At 34.9% G+C, this 23,400-nt stretch overlaps 1 protein-coding gene across 9 annotated transcripts in view; it reads right to left on the bottom strand.

Annotated features, from left to right (window-relative positions):
* PTPRK (protein tyrosine phosphatase receptor type K) overlaps positions 1-23,400 on the bottom strand; it is a 578,471-nt gene that overhangs the window by 94,762 nt on the left and 460,309 nt on the right. For all 9 annotated transcript variants that reach the window (XM_074397496.1, XM_074397495.1, XM_074397497.1 and 6 more), the window contains exons 12-13: positions 12,147-12,420; positions 9,390-9,426 (exon numbers count right to left, since the gene is read on the bottom strand). In XM_074397496.1, the coding sequence (XP_074253597.1) occupies positions 9,390-9,426; positions 12,147-12,420 (311 nt within the window). The remainder of the gene's footprint in view (positions 1-9,389; positions 9,427-12,146; positions 12,421-23,400) is intronic.

Genomic DNA, 23,400 nt, shown 5'->3' with positions numbered 1-23,400 from the left:
ATGTGTGTTTTAATTTTTCCAGCTCCTTTACTATAAGTGTCCATTATTTGGGAGATAACTTCTTCTTTTTTTTTTTTTTTTTAATCTTGTAATTAGACTTGTGTAGCCCTGGCAATGTGGTCTTTCTTTTCTGTTCTTCTCTTTTTCTTCATTTACATCACTGCTTATACTGAGCATAATACTACGGTTTTGGAATGACCTGTGGATGCTTTGGTGAAGCTTCCACTTTGTTTTTCCCTCCCTCTTTCCTCTTTAATTTCTCTGGTTTCCCAGCTTTTATTCAGCACATAGCTAAAGATTTCAAAATCCTGAGAGGAGCCTAAGGTCGGGTTTTTAAGGTGCCTAAGGTCAGGTTTCTATACTTCCTTAAACTTTTGTTCAATGCTATCTCTACTTAACACCACAATTCAGACTTCATGTCATCATGTATTTTTATTCCTTAATCTTTCTGTTGTTTTCTTATTTTATTTTATTTTATTTTATTTTTGAGACGGAGTTTCGCTCTTGTTACCCAGGCTGGAGTGCAATGGCGCGATCTTGGCTCACTGCAACCTCCGCCTCCTGGGTTCAGGCAATTCTCCTGCCTCAGCCTCCTGAGTAGCTGGGATTACAGGCACGCGCCACCATGCCCGGCTAATTTTTTGTATTTTTAGTAGAGACGGGGTTTCACCATGTTGACCAGGATAGTCTCGATCTCCTGACCTCCTGATCCACCCGCCTCAGCCTCCCAAAGTGCTGGGATTACAGGCTTGAGCCACCGCGCCCGGCCCCATTCTGTTGTTTTCTTTATCCATACCTGAAATAAGCTTTTAAACACCTGTTCTTATTTACACAAGTAAGAGCTTGAAAATCTGAACAGTATATATATTGCGTGTAGATAGCAAAAGTGTGAATGGGTGATGGATAAACATAATTTTTTAGGATTCTTCAGCAATAATTAATGAATCAAGGTATTATATAAGCAAGTATACAATCTGAATTGCAAATGACTACATGGGCTGTCATATCTTAGAAGGTTCTAAAGACGGTTTTCAAGGAATCCTTTTCAGAAGTATTTCACATGAGGTAGGCCCACATTCTCTACTTAGAGAAGGATTCAGCAAGATACAGGCTCCGGGTGACTTTAGCCTACGTCAGAACTCTTTATCGAAAGGTCTTTAAATCATCACTCAGATTCCTCTCTCCCTTAGTGTCAATAATGGTTAATTTTCTAATTATTTTTCATACATCCAATTTTCTACTTTCTTAATTGTATTTCTAACATTTGGGATTTTCTCTAATTTCTTCAAATATTCTTTTAACTAGCTCTTGAGACACTAGATATAGATATTGTACAAAAAAGAGTTAACATAGCAGGACTAAGACTGAAATTCTTGGAAAGGGCTGTTTGCAAAGTTGACCTTGGCCTGATGTCTGGGAACTTGGATTTGGGAGGGTTTCCATCATTCCCTAACTGAGAAGAGTGGTTCCTTGAGCCTAAATTGTACAAACAATGTGTTTTATGCTAAAAATCTGCTTTCCTTCTGGGAGTAGGGAATCTTGGCAGATGCTAGCAAGAATGGGCCCATGCGACCAGTCCCACTAAAACCTTAGAAACGGAGTCTCTAATCAGCTTCCTTGATAGATAACATTTCACATGTGTTGTCCCAATTCCGTCCTGGAGAAATTAAGTATGTCCTGTGTGATTCCGTAGAAGGAGGCTCTTGGAAGCTTGCCCCTGGCTTCCTCTGAACTTCATCCATGTGACTTCTCCCTGTCCTGACTCTGCTTTGTATCCTTTCACTGTAATAAATCATAGCCACGAGAACAGGACAACTCACAGTATGACTGAGTCCTCCTTGTGAATCACCAAATCTGACAGTAGTCTCGGAAATCCCTGAGACAGATACGTATCTGGAGAATATGATATCTAAATCATAATACATCTATATAGGTACTGTATATACCTTCTAACTTTTATTAGTTATTTTATCCTTTTTTTTTTTTTTTTTTTTTTTTTTTTTACAAATTAAACAAGAAAGTGTATATTCTTTGTTGTCTGGCTTTCACGCAAATAATGTTTGTTATACTTATGTATATTATTTTTGTTACGTGTATTATTTTGCACAGTCATAGTTTGCATTCTTTGCTTTAGAGCATGGCATGATGTGAATATATCACACTTATTTACACAGTGTACAACTGGTTACTGCTGGGTTATTTCCAATTCGTTGCTTTTGTCAATAGTGCTGCTATAAATTTTGTTGTACATGTTTTTGGGTGTATTAACATACATATTTCTTTGGTGAGTATCTCAGGAATGGAATTGTTGGAACAGAGGTTAGTTTACTTTCAGTCCATGTTGCTAGACAGGTTTCCAAAGTGGTTATACAAATTTATATCCCCACCAGGGGATGGAATGAGATTTTCCATACTTTTACACGCTTCTTAAGACTTGGTATTTTCTACACTTTTTTATTTTAGTAATTTTGGAATGGGTGTAGTGGAATCACATTGTGGTTTCAATTTGCATTTTCCTGTTGAGTACCATTTCATAGGTTAATTGATCATTTTGTATTTCCTTTTCTCTTAAGTGTCTGCTCAAGTATTTCCTCTATTTTCTAATGGATTGTCTCATTTCCTTACTAGTTTCAGTAGCTTTAAAATACATTTTTGAGATGATCTATTTCAGATATATTTATTGCAAATATCTTTTCTCCTCTGTAAATTCTATTTTACTCTCATAATGGTATCTTTTGACAGAAAAGGGGTCTTAAATAGAATTTATCATTTATTCATGTTTAGCATATTTCTGTATCCTATCTAAGAAATCCTCACTTATTCTTTTTCAAAAATTGTTTAAATATTTATTTATTTATTTTTGTGGAGGATGCAGGAAACGATCTTTGCCTAATATACCGTCATAAAAGACATTCTCTTATATTCTTCTAAAAGCTATACTGTTATATCTCTTTTAGGTAGCTCTATATTTTTTATATAGTGAGAGTTATGGGTCAAAATAAAATGTCTTCCACTTAGACATGGAAAAAGTACCATTTATTGAAAAGAGTATCCTTTCCCCTCTTCCCTACAGTTTCAACTTTGTCATAAATATGGTGAACATGTGTGTGCATCTATTACTGGAGTTTCTCTTTCACTGGTCAGAATTTTTATTCTTGTGCTATTACCACATTGTCTTAATTACTGTAACTTTATCATGGACCTTGATAACAGCCAGGAACCCTATTTTTGTTGAAGTTAGGCTTGCATATTCTTATTCCTTTGCATTTTCATTTGGTCTTTAGAGTCAGATTGTTAAATTTTTTTTTTAAACAAAATTGGGATTTTCGATTGTTTTAAATTTATACATTAATATAGGAGAACTGACATTTTACCAGTATTGCATCTTCTAATCCACGAACATGGTGTGTCTTCCCATTAATTTAGGTATTGTTTAATATCTCTCAATAAGGTTTTGTAGTGTTCAGTGAAGAGGTATAATCTATCTTTTGCCAGGTATATTCCTACTCTGATTTTTAAACATCCATTATAAATGGCATCATCTTAAAATACTGCTTTGTTGCTACTATGCTACTGATTTTTGAATACTGATGATATAATAATCAACCACCTTAGTTAATTTTTTTCTGAAATAGATTATAAGTTAGTTCTCCTAGGTTGTACCAATTTACGTTTTTCCAGTCTCTTCTAAGTATGTGATTATTGCATTATAAATTAGGTTGGAAACTCCATCCTTTCCACAGTTATCAGTGACAGTTTGATCAGTATATGCATAAATGTCATCCCTCCTCTCCTGTAGATGCAGTCATAAATGTAAAGTACCTGCAACAAGCTTCTCAGGAAAGAGAGGGTAATAGGTCAAAAATTAATTTCCATAAATGCAAAATGCTTGAATCATCTTGAGGTCATTTCTGTTTTTTCCATTTCTCTCTACATCTTAGCATCCCAGTTACTATCATTCTGTCAGAAATTATTAGAATAGTAATACTCCATATGCAAACAATAATAGTTTGTTACTTTTAAAGCAAAGATATAGTTAACTTCCATCTAACTTGTGGTTGGGATGAAAATAGTGATCATGCATCTTCGAAGGTCTTTACCTCATATCTTTTCTGTTTCAGTGACTTGGCTATTTCTCTAGGAAATGGCGGAGAAGAGTCTATTTATATTAGCAATGACAGAAGAAAGAGAGGTTCCAGGGTCCATTTTGAAGTGAATTAAGAAGAAACCAGTTAGACACAGGGTATTTCAGACATAACAGTTGTAATGGGAGTACTGTCATCAACTTTAAGAATAACTCAAAATGTTGGGAAAAGATGAATGTTGAAAATTATATGTGATACTCCTTTTTAATTTCTAGTTCTGATCTTATGCTTGAGAACCATAAAAATATTCAGAGCTATTATTTTTACTTTGCCTGTAAAATTTAAAGACATCCACCAATGAAGTCAGAGTTGCTCATTTTCAAAACACAGTACATTCTTGTGCTACTTAGTTACATTCATCCTTAACACTTAATAGAATTTTAATCTCTCTTCATAATGTCCTGCATCGCGAATTTAAGTAATAAGAGGTAATAATAGGTAGGTTCCCTTTGGACTCTGTGCTCTAATACATCATCTCATTCATTCTAGTTAATTCATTTGAATAGGTCCTTCACATTGAGATATGAGTACCAGGAAAGCATAGAGGCTATAGAATATAGTCATAAGAAAAGCAGTGATTACATTGAAAAGAGAATTTTAGCTAAACTGTCCTCCTATTTATCCTAACAAATAGCCATTTGGGTTAATAAGAAATCGCTGATTATCACAGAATTCAGCAGAAGAAAACTCATTTGAATAAAGCTGATGTAAACACAGACTAGGATTAAATTAAATTTAATTAGTTTATAGATTATATTTTTAACTGACTGCTTTCTTACTAGAATCAAATAAAGTCTTAGCTTTGGCCAAAATGTATCTTATATTAGAATGTGAAATATATATCACAATATAAATACACAGTTAAATAAATAAAAACAACCCTAGTTATTTAATAAATTTGTCTTAACTTACATATAAACTGCTCTAATAATGTCCATAATTGCAGACAGTACTATAACCAGTTTCACAAAACACAAAAGCTGAAACATCTACCTTAAGTTTTGTTCAAATTCTACCACCAACTCAACAAATATTTATTGTATCTAATATGACTCTCACTCTGTACCTGTCCTTAGCATACAATGATGTATAAGATATAAGACTATTAAATCAGAGCTTGAAACTTGGCTAAATGTTTTTTTTTTTTTAGTTTTAGTAAAATGTTTTATTTTCTATTATAAATATGATACTAACAGGTAACAATGAACTCTTTGGCATTTCCATACAAAACACAACTTTTTCTAAAATAAAAGGGCTAAAAAAACAATTTCCAGAGGAAGAGAGAGTGAGTGAGTGAGTGAAACACGTACTTCCTTCAAGATACTTTGTCCCAGAGTACATTTGGAATGTTTACAAGTATTCATTTTAAGTTTTCAAAAAATGAGAAAAAAGCAACAGACTGTTGCATATGGCCTGAACAGAAAATTTGTGTGGTAAAGGTCACACTGCAAACTGGAATGTCACATGGAGGGACACCAGATTTTCCAGAGCACTAAGTTATTTTTAGCAAAATAGATCTAAATAAAAAGTATATTAGGAAAGCAAGGTTCCAGCTCTTCAGTAATCACAACTGAGTCTGGAAAGAGGGTGGGAAGGCAGGGGAGGGTTTGACTGTGGGACAGGTGGAACACAAGCCTTGCCCATAGGAGTCATCTAGGATGAAGAAAGGTCCTTTCTAGACCCTTTCCATTCAGCCCAGGGATTCCTGGACAGGGTTGTCCTTCTCATGGAAAGTGGCTTATGTACTGAAAATGCACCTTGTCCTATAGAAGGAAACCTTCACTAAAGCTAACAAGGGGAGCCTTTCAAATTCCAGAGACTATTCTATACACTCAGTGCTATTTCCAACTCTGATCATGCAATTTTTAATGTTTAATTCATTTTTTTATATTGAGAAATACTTTACCTATCTACTCACATATCTATACACAAATTTATAAGAGTAAAGTGCACACATTTTAAATATGCAGTTCAACAGATTTTTACCTATGTATGCACCTGTGAAATATGGAACCATTCCTTCACCAGAAGGTTCCTTCATGCCTCTTCCCAGTCATATAAGTATGCCATTTTGACTATTAAATGTGTCTTCAAAATGCCCTGCCAGAAAACTTTTTCTTTTCATATGGAAAAATTTCACACCAAAGCTGACCATACTTGCATGATGTTAGTTTAATAGGTTGTCAGGCAATAAGCTGATGTTACTTTAATAAATGTGGTAGTTTTTTTTTTTTTTTTTTCCATTTCATTTCTTTTTTTTTTTTTTTTTTTTTTCTTTTGAGACAGAGTCTCAGTCTGTCACCCAGGCAGGAGTGCCATGGTGCAGCCATAGCCCACTGCAGCCTCAAACTCCTAGGCTGAAGCAATCCTCCAGTCTTCCAAGTAGCTGGAGCTACAGGTGCATGTCACCATGCTTGGCTAATTTTTTTAGTTTTTGTAGAAACAGGGTTAGTTTTTCACATGTGGAAAAAATGATAAATGTTCAGAGAAGGAATGTATTAGATCAGGACAGAAACATTAAAAAACAAAGAAACAAAAAACCCTAGTTTCTCCCCTGCCCTAACAACCTCTATCATGAAAATTTAGTTTTGTTTTTATATATATGTCATTCGCAACTGTCGAATATAAATTATGTTCCTCTTAAGTACAAAATTATTAGTATAATGATAAGAGAGTAAACACATATACTATTTATAATATGCTAAGCACTATTTAAGCACTTCATATATATTTTATTTTATTTTATTTTATTTTATTTTTCATTTTTAGTAGAAACAGGGTCTTGCTATGTTGCCCAAGCTTGTATCAAACTCTTGGTATCAAGCTGTCCTCCCACTTTGGCGTTGCAAAGTGCTGGGAGCCACCACGTCTGGCCTATATATGTTATTTTAACCCTCACAACAATAAGAAAGTATGAACACTTTATTATTTAATTTTTGGAATGAGCGTTTACATAATTTGCTCAATGCTAAAACACGCCTAAGAGACACAGTCAGTATTTGAACTCAGATAATGTAAGGCCAGAGTCTTTTCTCTTACTCCACACCACTCTGCCTTCCTGATATCCAGAAGTGCAACAGACCTAGATTATGAGACAAATAATGAACTATTTCTTACCATCTCAAAGTTTCTGGCAATTATCCCATGCCACATGGGTAAGACTGTTTCCAGGATCTCAATCCTCCTACAGTGTAACTATCATATGATATTTGTCATATGTTTCTCATTTGTATTGAGAGAGAGATAAAAGGACACAGACAACTCAGGCAAGAGCAAATAATGAGATAACTGAATAAAAACGTTATGTTAGGATAATATATATATATATCTATCATTTCTCAGTTGCAGAAACATAGCAAGACATATCTAAAGAACTTCAGAGGTCGATGTGAGACCCTTTTACAATTTTGGTTCTACTTTAAATCTGGAAAAATACAGGTGATATAGACCTAAATGCCTTCTGCTTTTATCTTTTAAAATTTTCAACTCAGTTCCTGATCTGTAAGCTAAATTTTTGAAATAAAATAAATCCTTTATATCATATGTATCTGTACATATTTCTCTTTTAAAATTGCTTTTTTAAATAAACGCTATCAAAATGAATTTTAATATGTGAATTGAAAAAATTAAATATTTGTCCTCTTCTATGGAGCTTCTTTATTATTCACAAGAGTCAAGGGGAAAGTCTTTCCTGATTGTCTTACAAATCAGGAGTAAAGCACAAATGCTGATTGAGCCGATTGATGATTAGATGGAGAAAAATGATGAAAGGAAAGATGCCAGTACAGAATATGGCCATTCATTTCTATTCCAAATGAATCAACAACTCACAAATGTGGGTCTCCTACCAATGCTGACAACAAACTGAGGGACTGCATTAACTTCTCTTCCAGAGTCCACAAGGGGCATGGTTTCAAGAACTTCCCAGCCCCATGCCTCCATCCACTTCCCCATCCGGGAAACTACAGTTCTTTGTCTAACTTTCCCACTCGGGCTAGGTAAAATTCCAGGTGAGCTTTCTTTGTTCAGAAAGCCCGCCAAAAGCCCCGGGAGGAGGGGCTCTGCTGTGGGCCCAAGCAATCAATCTGGGATCAGAGTCAAAGATCAATCACTCCAGAGGAAGTTTGAAAGAACTCCTCTCATTGGATAAAAACGTGAATGGGGGAGGGGGTAGCGGAAATAACTTCAAAGCTAAAATTCCACTGCACCTTACCTGTGAGGATTTTCCCTCTCTGGGATCCCCTCCCACAGCAGTGTTGGAGCTCTCTCTACTTTTTCTTTCTCTCTCTCTACCAAATAAGCTGCTCCCTGTAAAACTCTTTGGGTCTGGTATTTACTTGACTGGTAAGCTCACGGCACTGCCAGGGCCTCTTTCCCATTCCTGGGGCCAGAGAGCCCAAGAACCTCAGGGCACATCCCATCAGGGAGAGAGCTGAGTCTCATCCGCGACCCAGTTACAAAACCACCCAAAGAACCAACCCTCTGAGGAGGCCCATGTCTGCATGCAGACAGCTTTTTCATGTTTCTCTTGCTAGAATACATCAAGTAGCCATTTCTCCTTCGTTGGCACAATCAAGTAACTCATGAATGAAGTATTAAAAACACAGAGAATGCAGGAGACTTTCTCCCACTTGGAACTCTACATACTCACTCAAAGACACAAGTGTTTTCTCTTGTCAAAGAAACTAGGCAAGTAAGCCATAATACTCCGGGTCAGCTGGAATTGCCCTGGCTATTAGCTAGCCACCACAGATCTGATTTCTCAGAATAAGTTTAAAAAAAAGTAAAGGTAACTGTACTACTGATGAAGGTATGGACCAATCTCTACCCCTATAATCTTATATATATATATATATGAATTAACTTGGTTCTTTTTATGTTTGATTGTCTACAATGCAAAGTAATAGAGGTTTTTAAACAAGCGACTTGCTATTTTCTTCGGCTGTTAGTAGCTTTTCCTAAGATATTTGTTGATCAGCAGCACAAGACCTTTCAGATACTAAATGACAGAAATAAGCCCTTCTAAGGTTTTCTAGATCTTTCCTATTCTCATAATAAGATTCCTTCAGTCAAGTACTACAGGATGGGAAGTAGCACACCATTTCCTGTTAAAGACACCCAAGTGAGTCACAGAACTAACTGTAATAGAAATGCCACATTTAATTATCCCTGAAGCAGGGAACAAAGTCCTTCCATTTTAGAAAGGGGGAAACTGTAGTTAAGCAAAAAAAGCAAACCTCTTACCTTTTGTAGCAATGCGTACACACTGGGTTTTAGTTTCCTGATAGAGTAAAAATGAAAGAAAAGAGTCAATGGATGGATAATATTTTCTGTTTCATAAACTATAATTATTATGAAGATCCATCTGGAGTCATAAAAAGAGATTATAAACAAAAAAACTTTAATATTAAGAAAAGTTAAAAATAGCCATTTCTAGGGATATTTTTTAAAAATCTAAAATAATAACTTTGAAAAGTATTTTAGTTTTTTATAGACATGTAAATATCTGCTTTCAACTTGCAGTGAAACAGTCTAGTTTGTGACAAGTCATATAGCATTCTACTTTCATGTATAGTACTTCGTAAACTATCAGAAAGAAAAATGTATTTGCAAAGCTAATACAAATCAGGTCTAAATATAAATTTAATTTTCATCTGAAAGCTGTAGACTCAGATCAAAGCTGAACATTACATACTTTCATTTGGATCCTCGCATGACTAAAGAGCTAAATGATAGCAGTTAGAAAGATCATCAAAACATTGCATCATAGTTGCAGTGTAATTTGTCTGTTCTTTCTTTTCTTTTAATGTAGCTATTAGGAGTTAAATGTTTCTCAGCATAGATGATTTTCCTCCTCTTGCTAGACAGAAGGGGTAGACAAAGTAGAAGCAAGAGGAAAGGACAAGAAAAAAATCTTATTATTTTTAATGCTGTAGGGTGGCAGTAGGAGACACATATCCCCGCCAGCTACTTGTGGACCCACTCTTCACTTCTCCAGGACTTAGTTGATTCAGTGTATATCCTTGAATACACAAGAGGTGAGAAAAGGTATCAAAAACTGTGAACAAACCAGAGGCTGTTTGCAAGTTGCATTTACAACTCCAACTTGAGTAGTTCCATATGCTGATAATTTATAAAGTAGCTTATAATTTCCACTTAAGCATTTTTTATTTTTAAATTAAAATAAAGCAATGAGGAGGGAATTAGTAATTAAAAATAAAATTTTGCACTTCTGTTACTTGTGACCTAAGATCTTCATGGTAACCTACAAGAGATTATTTCACATTTGCATAAAGGCTCAAAAGGATATTCATTTCCTAAAAGCAATTGCTGTTAACTTTTCTATCAGCATTACCAAACTCTGCTGGCAGAAGCCACATCAACTTTAAAACTCTTTGCCAAGATAACTGTGAAATATATTGTTGCCATTCTGTATTTTGATAAAACCACAGGGTAGATATATTAACAACTGAAAGAGAAAATTCATATCAAAGCCTTAAAGAATGACAGAGAATCCTTTATAAGTAACAGATATTCATTAACACTCCTCTGGTATAATAGAACAAATAACCAAAGTTAATTTAGAACCTCTCTAAAGATGAAAACCCTCACACAAAACTATGCTTCCTACACAATGCTACATTATACTCAGAATGGATTAATAATTTCCATAGTGTTCTGTTTTTAGAGCAGCCCGGTTGCAGCAGTGGTGTGGAATGCTGTATGTGTGGGAAGTGGACACTGGACTACTCTCTAAAGAGCCTAGTTCTTTAAAAGTAAACCAAAAGAAAAGAGCATCTTCAACCATGAGCAGCCTCTGACTTTGGAGCACATCTTAGAAGATGCTGCGTCTTTTGTCTTTGCTACCTACAAGCCAACTATATAGGCAAGAGAACAATAAAGCTTTCATTCAAAAACAGCTAATCAATACCCAAAGCTCTCACGGCCCCTGCAGAAATGCAAACGGATTGTTATATCTTCCAATTAAACTATTCCAAGATATAATATGACTGATGCAACTGTATATCATGTATCACTCCCAGGTGCTCACCTCAGGGACTCAATTACATAAACGCAGCAATTTCCTATACAGCTTCAAGTCCATTAAAATATCATCATTCTATTGAATTTTAAATTGTGAAAATGTCTATCCTCAACATTTGTTTTCCCTCTATCTCTGTCTGCCAATAAATAAATAAATAACGATAAGTTTCAGGAAAGAAAATCTTTCAAATGGAACAGCATGAGGCATGAAAGGCCAGGTTGTTTTCTCACATATGGAACTGCTGGTCGTTTCTAATGTCCTGTTGTGGTTTCCTCTTCAATATTCATTTGGGATCAGCGGCAGTGTTCAAAAACAACTGTGTCCAAAATGGGAAAAGGAGGGGCAGCCAGGGAAACAGAAAGCAGCCTTCCGTAATGGCTCAGCAGCCAGTCATCGCCAGGCTGTCTTTTGCTTAGGTTCTGTCAGATATACCACAGGCGCCCTATTACTTTGTAATCAGAGGATTGTTACTTGTTATTTACCATTCGGCTTGAAAACCCTGAAAAGTTTATAAGGGTTTATTACCCTGCTGTGGAACATGCATTCTGTTTATCCTGCAGCAAATTTAATCTCTTGAAGTGTGCCACCACTGAATAAGGAAGACAGAACAATGCCTGAGCATTACTGGGGGTGGAGTCCCGGCAGCCGCACACCCACCTTTTCAAATCCTTTTACTCTCAATTGCTGTTGTGGGTTTTCCAGAGGAAGGCTCAAGTAGAAGCAGTTACTAGGAAACAGGAACCCTGTGAACTGGACCTGGCATGTGGCCTCAGCCCTACAGTAGGCCTAAAACTGTGCACACTCTTGAGAACAGAACCAACACCCCCTACAAGCCAATTTTCTTTTTCTTTCTTTATTTTTGTTTTTTCCTTAACAGATGCTACTGGGTATTTATAAAAATTTGACTCCAGCTTGTTTTCAAAGCAGGGAACAAGCAAATATCGGAGGAAGCTTACCTTCTCCACACTGCTCATCGCCTGGAAATAGATGTTGTATCCTTTTCGTGGAGCCAAAGGAGGGTTCCAAAAGCCTTGGTATGTCCTATTGTCACCCACAGTGAACGGGGCAGGCTCAGGCAGGTTTCCCGGGGGGAGCTCTGCAGCAAAGTAATAGGGTGCACCTCCACTCATGGCATTTTGGTATGTGACAGGAACCTGGTAGCATTCCATGGCTCCAGCTTCTCTCTTGGTTCGGTGCGGGTGCAGCTCTTCCACAACAATCTGATAAGCACTTTGGGGAAAAGAAAAAAAAACACACACACACACATATACATACACATTTAGAGATTTGAGATACTAACTTTTTTTTTTTTTAAAGGAACAAGGGGCTTAAGGGGTTGAATATTGACACACCACATTTAAAAGTATTTAAAGTCAGTCTTAACCTGCTACACTCTTGTTTTCAGCTATTTCGCAATAAAATAGAATTTTCACATAGATGCTGCTCTCCCTAAGATCACTGTAGTTACAAGGAAACTGAAAAAAATAAGATCAACTTAGGACTTTCCACATTTTTAAATGTTGAGGAATAAACCACCTTAATAAGGATTCTGACACTAACCAGAGACACATCATAGATTCAGCTCTTTGTCTGATATTTTTAAATGTTTAAAGTTAACATTTTCCCTGGAAATGATATGGAAAGTCCAGCTCCAAGGTCTAACAGAATGACTGCCTCAGGGCGGTGCTAGAAGCACCCATTTGTGGTTGTCACAGCCTTAGAGACAGAATGTACTGACAGGCTTCTCCACCTCTTGACCTTGCCACGGCATCTACGTTGGCTCAGAGCTATGTAGATCTAAAATACAAGTGACATGCGGCAATACGGGCACAGATGGACAGAAATCTGTCCTCACAACCGAAATAGACCGCCTCCTTCTTCTGGAGTTGTTAATAATAAAATGTTACAAATTGTAGAAACAGATGGCATTTGGCCTATTAAAGCTGTAACCTAAACCTTCTGATATCTTTAAGTCTTAAAACTTTTCTATAATTGCAATTACTTTACAGAGGAGAGAGAGAGGAAAAAAAAAGAAAAACAAGAAAAAGGCAAATATAAAATAAAGATCTCTCTGATCTCTAATAATATTTTTTAAGAACTCCTGAAACTGGTGTATTAATAATATTCTTCCTTAGTAGAAAATTCTTTAGGTCAAAATTTTTTCAGATAACACATTACCAGGAAAGTTGATACTATTATTGTAATGTATTTTATATATTATGAATATATTTTAAAATGTTTCAAAATTCCTAAAAATTCTGTAAAAATATATGTGATATGTAAGTTGAACATAAATTGTGTGTAGGGCTGCATGTTGATATTCAATGAATCTCTAGGAGGAATAGAATATATTCTTTAAAAGACTTCCATGAAAAAGAAAGAGGTGGTTAAGTAGACGGGAATGGGGAGGAGAGGGCGAAGGAGAGAGATAGAAAGAGAGAGACTGAGATTGATACAGAGATGCACTGAACATGCATCTATGAAAATTAAAACGGTTTAGACTCTGGTTTGAAATTCCAATTTGATATAAACTTTTATACCTACAAATAAAAGATCTTCATAAACAATAGGACATCAAAAGAAAGAACTAAATTATAATTTAATTGATAAAGACTTTCTTTTCTTCCTAATTATTCAAGCTCCCATTTTCCATTAAAATATTGCTAATAAATTGGTAGGTTGGTATCCATCTCCTTCCCTCTAAAGAGAGAACAGAAATTGTATTAATGTCAGAAATTGAAATTTGAGCAAGCAAGGCAGAAGTCTATGTTATTTCAAATTATGTGTGCTGCATCATACCCTATACCTTTGCCAAGTTGGGTTGCTAAGCTTCTAAGAATGCTACTGACAAGATGCATGTTCTCTGAGGCATCCATGGAGCAGGCATTTGTCAATTTTAAGATACAGAAAATACATAAGCATAGTTCTGGAGAAAGAAGAGAATGATCATAGCTGATATATGCTATGTTTTATTTTAAATTTATAATTCATATTTCTATATTATACATTTGCATGTCCTGTGGATACATTCACATATGCATATAAGCTCTCTCATACACGCTCTCCAAACAAATGTAACCTTATATCCTTGCTCTAAAGATTAATAATAATTACCCATCCTTGTTAATCATTAATCTAATCCTTAAAAATAGATTTCTCATTAATTATCCCATACCTCTAAAAAAAAACAGAAAATCTAGTGAACATTCAATCTTAACTAATTCTATTACATTGACAGAGATTCTACATTACAAATTAAGGATACTTCATGCAAGACAGCTTGTCTATCCACATCTATTAGGAGTAAAGTAAATTACCCATGTTGGAGAAGAGTGAAGGAAGAAAAGGTGCAAAAGCCTCCTTGGGAAAGAACTTTAAGTATGGTCCCACAGAAAAAAAAAGTCTATACCTTGGGTTGAACATACATATTTGGCCCTAGTCCCAATTAAATGAAAGATAAATTATTTCAATATTATATGTAATACAATAAATACAAGTGACATGCTTGTTTCATAAAGAATAAGAAGACTATTTCCATATATATATACAAATATAAATTACAGTGACATGCACTTTAATCTTACATATCTTTTCTCTATCAATATTATTCATTTATTCTTTAAATGTTCATTGCAGAAATGAAGTATTATATTTCTGTTACTATTGAAACTGAGGCAAAGAGAAATTGAGCTCCCATTAAAACTTACACCAGGAGCCTCACTTTGTTATTTCTCTATTTTATACTATAGTGTTACCAACTGAATATTTGTGTCCCCCTCAAAAAATTAATGTTAAAACCTGAATTCTCAATGTGATACTCTTTGAAGATGGGGCCTATGGAAAATAATTAATTTTAGATGAGAGGCCCTCACCAGGAACCAAATTTGAGAGAAGCTGGATCTTGGACTTCCCAGGGTCCAGAGCTGTGAGAAATATTTCTTGTTTAAGCCACCTAGTATTTTGTAATAGCAGCCTGAGCAGACTAAGATACAAAAAGACTTCTGAGAACTGGCTTCCAAGCATACTTTCTAAAATATTCGTTGTGCAATGAGTGACATTAGATGGAAAGCTACTTGGAGATCATCTGATCACCACACTCTAAGCTCCTCCCACTCACCACCCAGACCTGGAGACATGTCTTCATGAAATAACATTCACCTCAGTTTCTAGATAATTTTAACCTCAAATATGCTTAACTCCAAAAGCTGAAACAATAGCCCTTATATTTTCACGTATGATACTTACTTAAATGTCCATGATATTTTTGCTTAGGACATACCCAAGATATTCTTTTTCTTTCTCCATCAAAGTACATTTTTCAACTGAAAAATCCTGAACATTATTTGAACAGTAAGAATTTTCCCAATTATCTGTCTTCCTGTGACACTGCATCCATTCATTCATTTTTATTCAACAATTATATACTTAACAGCTATTATGCAGGCCCTAAGGATAGAAAGGTTAAAAAAAAAGCCCCAGCTTTCATGGACCTTATATTCACTTTTCTTTATTAAAATTTCTAGTGTTCTACCATTGTTAGAATGCTTTCTGTCCCTCTCAAGTTTGATACAGTTTAAAACAACAACAGACTAAAATATATACTTCCTTTTAAACTTTGTCCACTTAGGAACCCATGACTGTCCATTGTAATCATTTAAAGTGACTCAGACAGCTACCCAGTAGATCTTCAGAGTCTTTTAAAGTCATCTCTCATATTTCCTTTTGCTTTTACATCCAAATCAAACTGAAATTATACTACTAGTAATAAACATCACCCAGAAATACCCCTTTCAGTTTATAATCTTGATACACACCTGTCGGCTGTATTGCTATCCTTCCTATCAGGACATCTTCTGCATGCTGCCTTTTCAGGATGCTGAAAATATGAAAACGATTTTTCCTTGTACTGGGTATCACTCAAAATCCTCTAGTGGCATTTTACTCTCCTTAATTAGGCTCAGTCTTTAGTCAGTATCTTTCCAGATGCCTCACTTTGTGCATCTACGTCTGCCTTTTTCACATGCACTGAAGAGGCATTTGTAGAACTCATACAGAGATCAACTGTAATCATGGTGAGTCTTTAAGAAACATTTACATTTAGTGAAAAGCAACTATAAAAATAACAAAAAGTCCACCGGGCGCGGTGGCTCACGCCTGTAATCCCAGCACTTTGGGATCAAGAGGTCAATAGATCGAGACCATCCTGGTCAATATGGTGAAACCCCGTCTCTACTAAAAATACAAAAATTAGCTGGGCATGGTGGTGTGTGCCTGTAATCCCAGCTACTCAGGAGGCTGAGGCAGGAGAATTGCCTGAACCCAGGAGGTAGAGGTTGCGGTGAGCCGAGATCGCGCCATTGCACTCCAGCCTGGGTAACAAGAGTGAAACTCTGTCTCAAAAAAAAAAAAATAAAAAATAAAAAAAATAAAGGCATAAGATAATCCATGTTTAAAAGAAACTACCTTTCCTTCATTGTTCAATCTGCATTGTTCTCTAACCACATTTCCACTTTTTAAATGTTTCTGTCCTTGTTATTGTCTTATTTATCAATACAAATTAATTAAAGGATAGAAATCAGAATGAGAAATTACATTATAAGTGAGTTGACTAATTACATGAAATGGGCTTGTGCTTCCTTCATTCTTCTGGTTGTCTGATTACCTAATGATACTACACTTTAGCTAGAACTAAATATTATATGAGCTCAGTACTTTAGTAATTAAAAAATCCCAAAGTAATCTTAATGTTTTTAATCACTCTATCCATACTTCACATATTCCCCATTAATTTTAATAAACTTCAAAAATATTTCCGTAATTAGGTTAAATCAATATATTGGTATCATGAATCTTCATTCAATATACAAAATGTGACTTTCTTATTTTTTAAAAAATTAAAATGACATATTTCACATTATATGGATGTTTCTAGACTTATGATGGGGTTATGTCCCAAAAAATCCATTAAAGTTGAACATATTGTAAATTGAAATTCATATAATACACAACCTATTGAACATTATAGCTTAGCCTAGCCTACCATAAATGTGCCCAGAACACTTAATTTATCTTATAGTCGGCAAAATCAGCTAATACAAAACCTATTTTATAATAAAGTGTTTAATATCTCATGTATTACATAAAGCTATCACAGGATAATATCAACATTCAAAATTTGAAGTGCATTCAAATTTCAATGGTTTTGAACTATCATTTTAAAAACATCATAGGTTGAACCACCAAAAGTTGAGGATCATTTGTAATCTAATTTAATTAAACATTGGTATGTAGTCACTTTTTTGTTTTTAGAGAGACCAAATAATGACTTCTCATCATATAATTTCCCCTTAGTTGTAAGACTGTTAAAAAATGCATAAGGGGATCTTGCCATTAACTTAAAGAGAAACTATGTGATGCATAAGGTAGACAGTATTCTTAATTTAATGCTTAAAAAGATTGGGGCTGAACCCAAAATTACGTATAATAGCCTGCCATAGATTTTTTTTTTAAATCCATTACTAAGTAAATACTTTGTGAACATGGTTATAGTTTTAACTTGCACAACCTCTTGGTGACAGCAAAATAACAAGTTATACAGTGGTATATAAACAACCTTAAATTTAATCTAAAATGTCTTGATAAGGTTTTAGGAGAAATTCTCTAGCTCCAATATTTTACTATTTATCTTATAAACAATCTTCCCAATGTCCCAAAGCCATAGCTGCTTGTACTGCCAATATTTTAGTGCTTCAGGGGGTAAAGATTTAATTGTCATCCCTGGTTATCTTTCCAATTCCTGTTCTTTACCTTTACATTTCTCAAACACATAAGCCAGTTCTCTCATGACTAACCTCCCTGTAAAAGGAACTAATAGTTACCAAATGAACACAGCTCAAAATCCTGGAATTAACTGTAATAATTCCTATCTTTAACCAGGTTATATCTCCCTGTAATTTTTCTTAATAATACCTTTTAATATACTATTTCTCTCTATCCTCATTTCTTCCATTCCTTCAAAAGTCAAAGTTTTTACACTGGGGTTGATAAATGATCACATTCCTTAGCTTACATCTCCATTCTTGTTTTATCTCCTGATATTTATTTCTCATTTGAAGTTGGTATGATCATTGTTACCCAAATATACTAAACATACAGTCAAGAATTTCATCCTTTCTTGTCTAGGTTTTCTACTTCTGCCATGAAGCCTTTTTGAACTACCTCATTCTTCAGTACTCTGTCTTCTAAAGACAATGGAGTAATTTTTGAGGTGAAGATGATTGAAGGATGACATGGTGGTAAAGTCATAATCACATGGATACATGTTTAACATAGTTCTTCACCCATTGACAACAATTATAATGTCAAAGATCCACTGATGATAACCATAGTGGTATCCTAAAAAACTCTGGGTTGAAAAACAAAGGCCCAGCATTGCTGTCTTATAATATTTATTGCTTATAAGATACATTAGTATATGACCATGGCACATTACAGGTACCAACATGGTACATTATAAATATTATTTGATATTATACTGTTATAAATAGTTTTTCAGGTATATGTCTTTCTTTAGCAGATTATAAGTTTACTACAGAATGTGGCCATTATATTTTTAGCTCCAGTTCATTTGTTCACCAAATATTTATTGAGTATCTGCTACATGCCGTGCATTATTTTAAGTACTAACATTAAAATAATGAAAATAGTAGTGAAAGTCTCTTCTCTCATGAAGTTTACATTCTAGTAAATATAAATACAAATAAAATAAATTCAGAAAACCAGCACACATCAAGAAGGGGTAAGTGCTCTAAAGAAAGTTAAAGCAGGCAGAAGGAAATAGGGAATGATGAGAATGTAGTACTATTTTATATGGTTTGGTCAAGAAATCCCTACAATAAAGTAGTCATTGGGCAGAAATCTGAAGAAAGAGAAGATTTACAGCACATAGGTACATGTATTCTCCTATACAACATATTACTCTAAAATTCTGTAGCTCAAAGCAACAATCATTTATTATCTCACAGCTTTAGTGGGTTAGGAATTCCAGAGTAACTAGGCTAAGATGGCTCTGGCTCAGGGCTTCTCATGAGGTCACAATTAAGCTGTGGGCTGGGACTAAGGTAATCTAGAGGCTGGAAAGAAGATTTAACAAGAAGGCCATACCTCCTCCTATTTTCTGTTAGAAAAATTCTACCAATTCTACCTAGTATGATTCTAGAGAATAAAAATAAAATTAAAGTAACATCTATTTGATTTAACTTGGACCATATGACCTTTATGCCCATAAAATAGGGCAAAAAGATTATTTTCACCTCTGGTTAAATTTCAAGACAGTTTTATTTGGAATTCAAGTACACTCTAGGTCAGGATAGTGGTTAAAAAAATCAGAATTATTTGGTATCTTTAAACTTATGTGATGAAACAGACTATTCTGCAGGTGGATAAGGATAGTAGCCCCAAATTTTAAAGCTGTATATATGTAACCAAGTGACCCAAGGAACACATACAACCCTAACATATATTTGCCTGTTAAGCTATCAGTGTACTTAGAACATCAATTTCTTTTCCTAATTTAACTGTGGAAGTCATGGTGGTTTTGACTTTATTTCATGACTATATTTTAATTATCAAACTAAATATTTGGTGCTTAATGTTTTGAAATGCAAATTAGATGTTCTCCATAAAACAAAGTAACCCTAGAATGAGCAGCTTCCTGCAGCTCAAAATGGGTAGAATTTCTATTTGGAAAATGCTGAAATAAAATACATATTCATTTATTAACTTTACAATAAACAGCCTCACTACAGAGGAACTATTTTGTGTTTTTACAATATGCTGCTTTTATTCTCATTCTTTCAAAACACAGCTACATTGTGTCAATCTTCTAATAAATGGGACATTCTATGCATTATAATTTGTAATTATATTTCCTCAGGTTAGAATTGTAATTCATTTATCAAGAAATCTTTTACAAAAAAAAAAAAAGAAAAGAAAAGAAAAGGAATTACGTATTCTAGGAAATTGATTCTAAATGTAGAAAATATTCATTTTGAATCACAGTAATGATTGTCAAGTGATGACAGTTGTACCGATAGATCTCAAAAAGTTGGTAAGGAGATTCAAAGTTCTACTTAAGTCAGGCAACAATGTTCAGTTTTTAGAATGATTATAAAATCAAAAATTAATTTTGTCAAAGAACCACACTTGCCAGCACTGTATCGCACATGTTCTACATTAGCATAGGGAAGCAGTAATGGGTAACAGAAGGACAACGTGATTGGTGAAACTTAGCGCTGCATTATGCAGAATGGGATTTTTCACTGTGGTCATTACTTCTTATGTAAACACCACGATCTCTTAGAGATTAAAACTTGGTAAAAATATTGGTGAGGTAGGCAAAATATACAAAATAACTCCTCTTTTCATAGATACAGCATTACTTTTTTTGATTTGGGGTAGCAATACTCAAAATATTTGCTATCATTTAATAACCTCAAAAAACAAAACCTTGAATTTTGAGATGTCTTTTTGCTCTGCTACCATTTCAAAAATAAAAGCTACCATCTTCTCTCACCTAAAGTCTCCACTCAAACTCTCTTCCCACTAAGCTTTACACATCCTACTGATCTAAAACTTTATATAGGAGGCACAGCTTTGCCTGAATTTCCATTGCTACTTTCATAATATGGCCCTAAGCACTTCTCACGCGGACCACTTCAGCCTTCTGGATTATCCCCAGTCCATTCTCTGTGTTTCTATAACAGTGATCTTTCTAAAAATGTTAAACTGCTCGTGGTAATTTCTGCTCACAGTCCTTCTGTGCCCACCTTCAGTTTCGGGGCTGGCACTAAACTGCCTCTCCCCTTGCTCCCTGTTCATCATTCCAATTTCAGCTGCTGTCAATTCTCCTGCAGACTCTTCACTCTCAAGAACCTAAGCTATTTGCAATTTGTAAATGCATCCTTGTATGTCACATAGCCCATCATTTGCACTGCAATCATTTGAAAGGCCCCCTGACCCTTCTCTTCTGAGCAACCTCCCCTGTCTAGTGAAAGTAACCCTTGGCCATATTCATTGCTACTTCTCCTCAAAAATTCAGCTTTAGCACATTTTCTAGCTGCTATCATTGCACTTATCATAGAGCATTGTTACCAGTCATTAATTTAGGACTCCACTGCTCACACGGGTGCACATCCTTATCGCCTTATGTGCATTTCTATTCCAAGTACGCGGCTCAGCTCCTGGCACATACAGAATGTTTTTGAATCAAAAAATTTATAGAAACCATTGGCAATTTTAGCTTTTCTAATAAAACTAAACATGTAAACTCTGTATAACAAGATTTCCTAGTTGCTGTGACGGAGGATTGTAGAACTGGAGTTTGCTTGATACAAGGAAGACCAGGCAGAAAGAATACATATTTCCACTGGAGATGGAATGAATAGATGGTGAAATGCAAAATGGCAGAGGCTAGTAATGCTATAATTAGGGAAGGACAGAACTCAGAATTTAGGGTCTATGACAGCCGGTAAGATAACTCCTGGATGCTCTCAGAAGATAGCTGGATAATATGTAGTTCTGGTTTATGTGAGAAGGTGAAGGGGGTGTCAGGGGGAAGGGTCACAGAGTAGAATAGCACCAAGCATTAGCAGAGGAGAGATTTTGGTAGACTGACATGAACAAAGAAAAAATTGAGTGGAAAGTAGAATCACTTAAGTACATTTGAAGTGAGTGATGGGAATCCAATTACGATTTGAGATACCAGACCATAAATTAAATGCTAGAAAAATTGATTACATCAAATTGAATCCTCATTTTCAAAAAATTAGGGCACTGAATCAGATAAGTCTCACGATAAGGCTGCAGTTGCTGGTAGGAGAGTGATGGTAGGAATGTAGTCAGAAGAAAGAAAGACAGTACTACCTGACTGAAGGATCCAGATTACTGGACTAGACCAGTTTAGTCCCACCACCTGGCACTCACCTATAGGTGATCTGGGCAAGTCATTACAAAAAACTTAAGATGAACTCAGTGGGATAAGCATATCAGTTAGAAAACACACACACACACACACACACACACACACACACACACACACACACACATATATGTATATATATTCCTGATAGGAACATTAAATTCCAAAAAATCTGTTATTTGTTTATATTATTATTGGATTATTTCTTCTTGTAATATTCCAGGGTTTAAATTTATTTTTCTGAGCATGAATCTCCAACAATGTATAACTTGAAATTCTCAGCTACTGGCTCAATTCTAGAAAAGGTAAAAAATCTTGCCAACAAATACAAAGAGGAGTGTTTCTAATTGGTCACTAGAAATTATGTAATAAATAAAGGTAATAAAATAAAAGACTTTAAATTTTAAAATGTGTATCAATAACATACTGAGTTAATAAAATTCCTGAATGCCAGTTACAAGGCTGCAGGCACCTCTGATAGTCTACGACAAACCTGGGCAAAGATTCTGTGTTTTGTTGTGGTCATTTTATGTTTGATTTACAATGCCTTGCACAGTGCCTGGCATAATAAATGATCAATGAATGTTTGTGGAAAAAGTGGATTAAATGAATAAAGAGTTAATGTAAGTTATGCTCCATTGTACAGTTATGGAAAATTAATAAAAATATGCTGTGTTTGCAACTTATGCAAAATGAAGCTGAATTCACCCAAAAACCTAACTCTTAAATGCAAGTAGCTGGTAGTTCCTTTAAGCACCAGTGACAGAACTGAACACCTAAAAAGTAAGTTTTATCACAGGTAGGAACATGTGAATGACCCTGATTACTTGTCAATAGAAAAAGATGTTGAGTGCAGGCATTTTCCTTTTCTACTTCGGATCAGCAATCAGATTCACTCACAGATCACTGATTCATGAACAGCACTATATACTTACTTTGAATTTTCAAGTAGCCAGTGTTTCATAAGTGTTTATATTACAAGTACACCCTCAGCCATCTCTTTTTCTCTGGTACAGTGTTCTCATAATTTTTAGCCGGACAAGACTCAAGAGTTTCCTTTATGACTTGTATTCTTTTATCAATACATTTTTTAAATTAAGAAAAAAACATTTCTTAATTTCCAGTCATATAGGATAATTTTTGGTTACTTGAATGGTTAATATGTGTTTATGAAGTCAAATGTATTCCTTTTACACAAAGAACAAACATTAGTTTTATTTTTAAGTGAATAT

Source organism: Saimiri boliviensis, chromosome 4 (genome assembly GCF_048565385.1).
Source record: "Saimiri boliviensis isolate mSaiBol1 chromosome 4, mSaiBol1.pri, whole genome shotgun sequence".
NCBI lineage: Eukaryota > Metazoa > Chordata > Mammalia > Primates > Cebidae > Saimiri > Saimiri boliviensis.
This window is presented reverse-complemented; position numbering and strand designations above follow the sequence as displayed.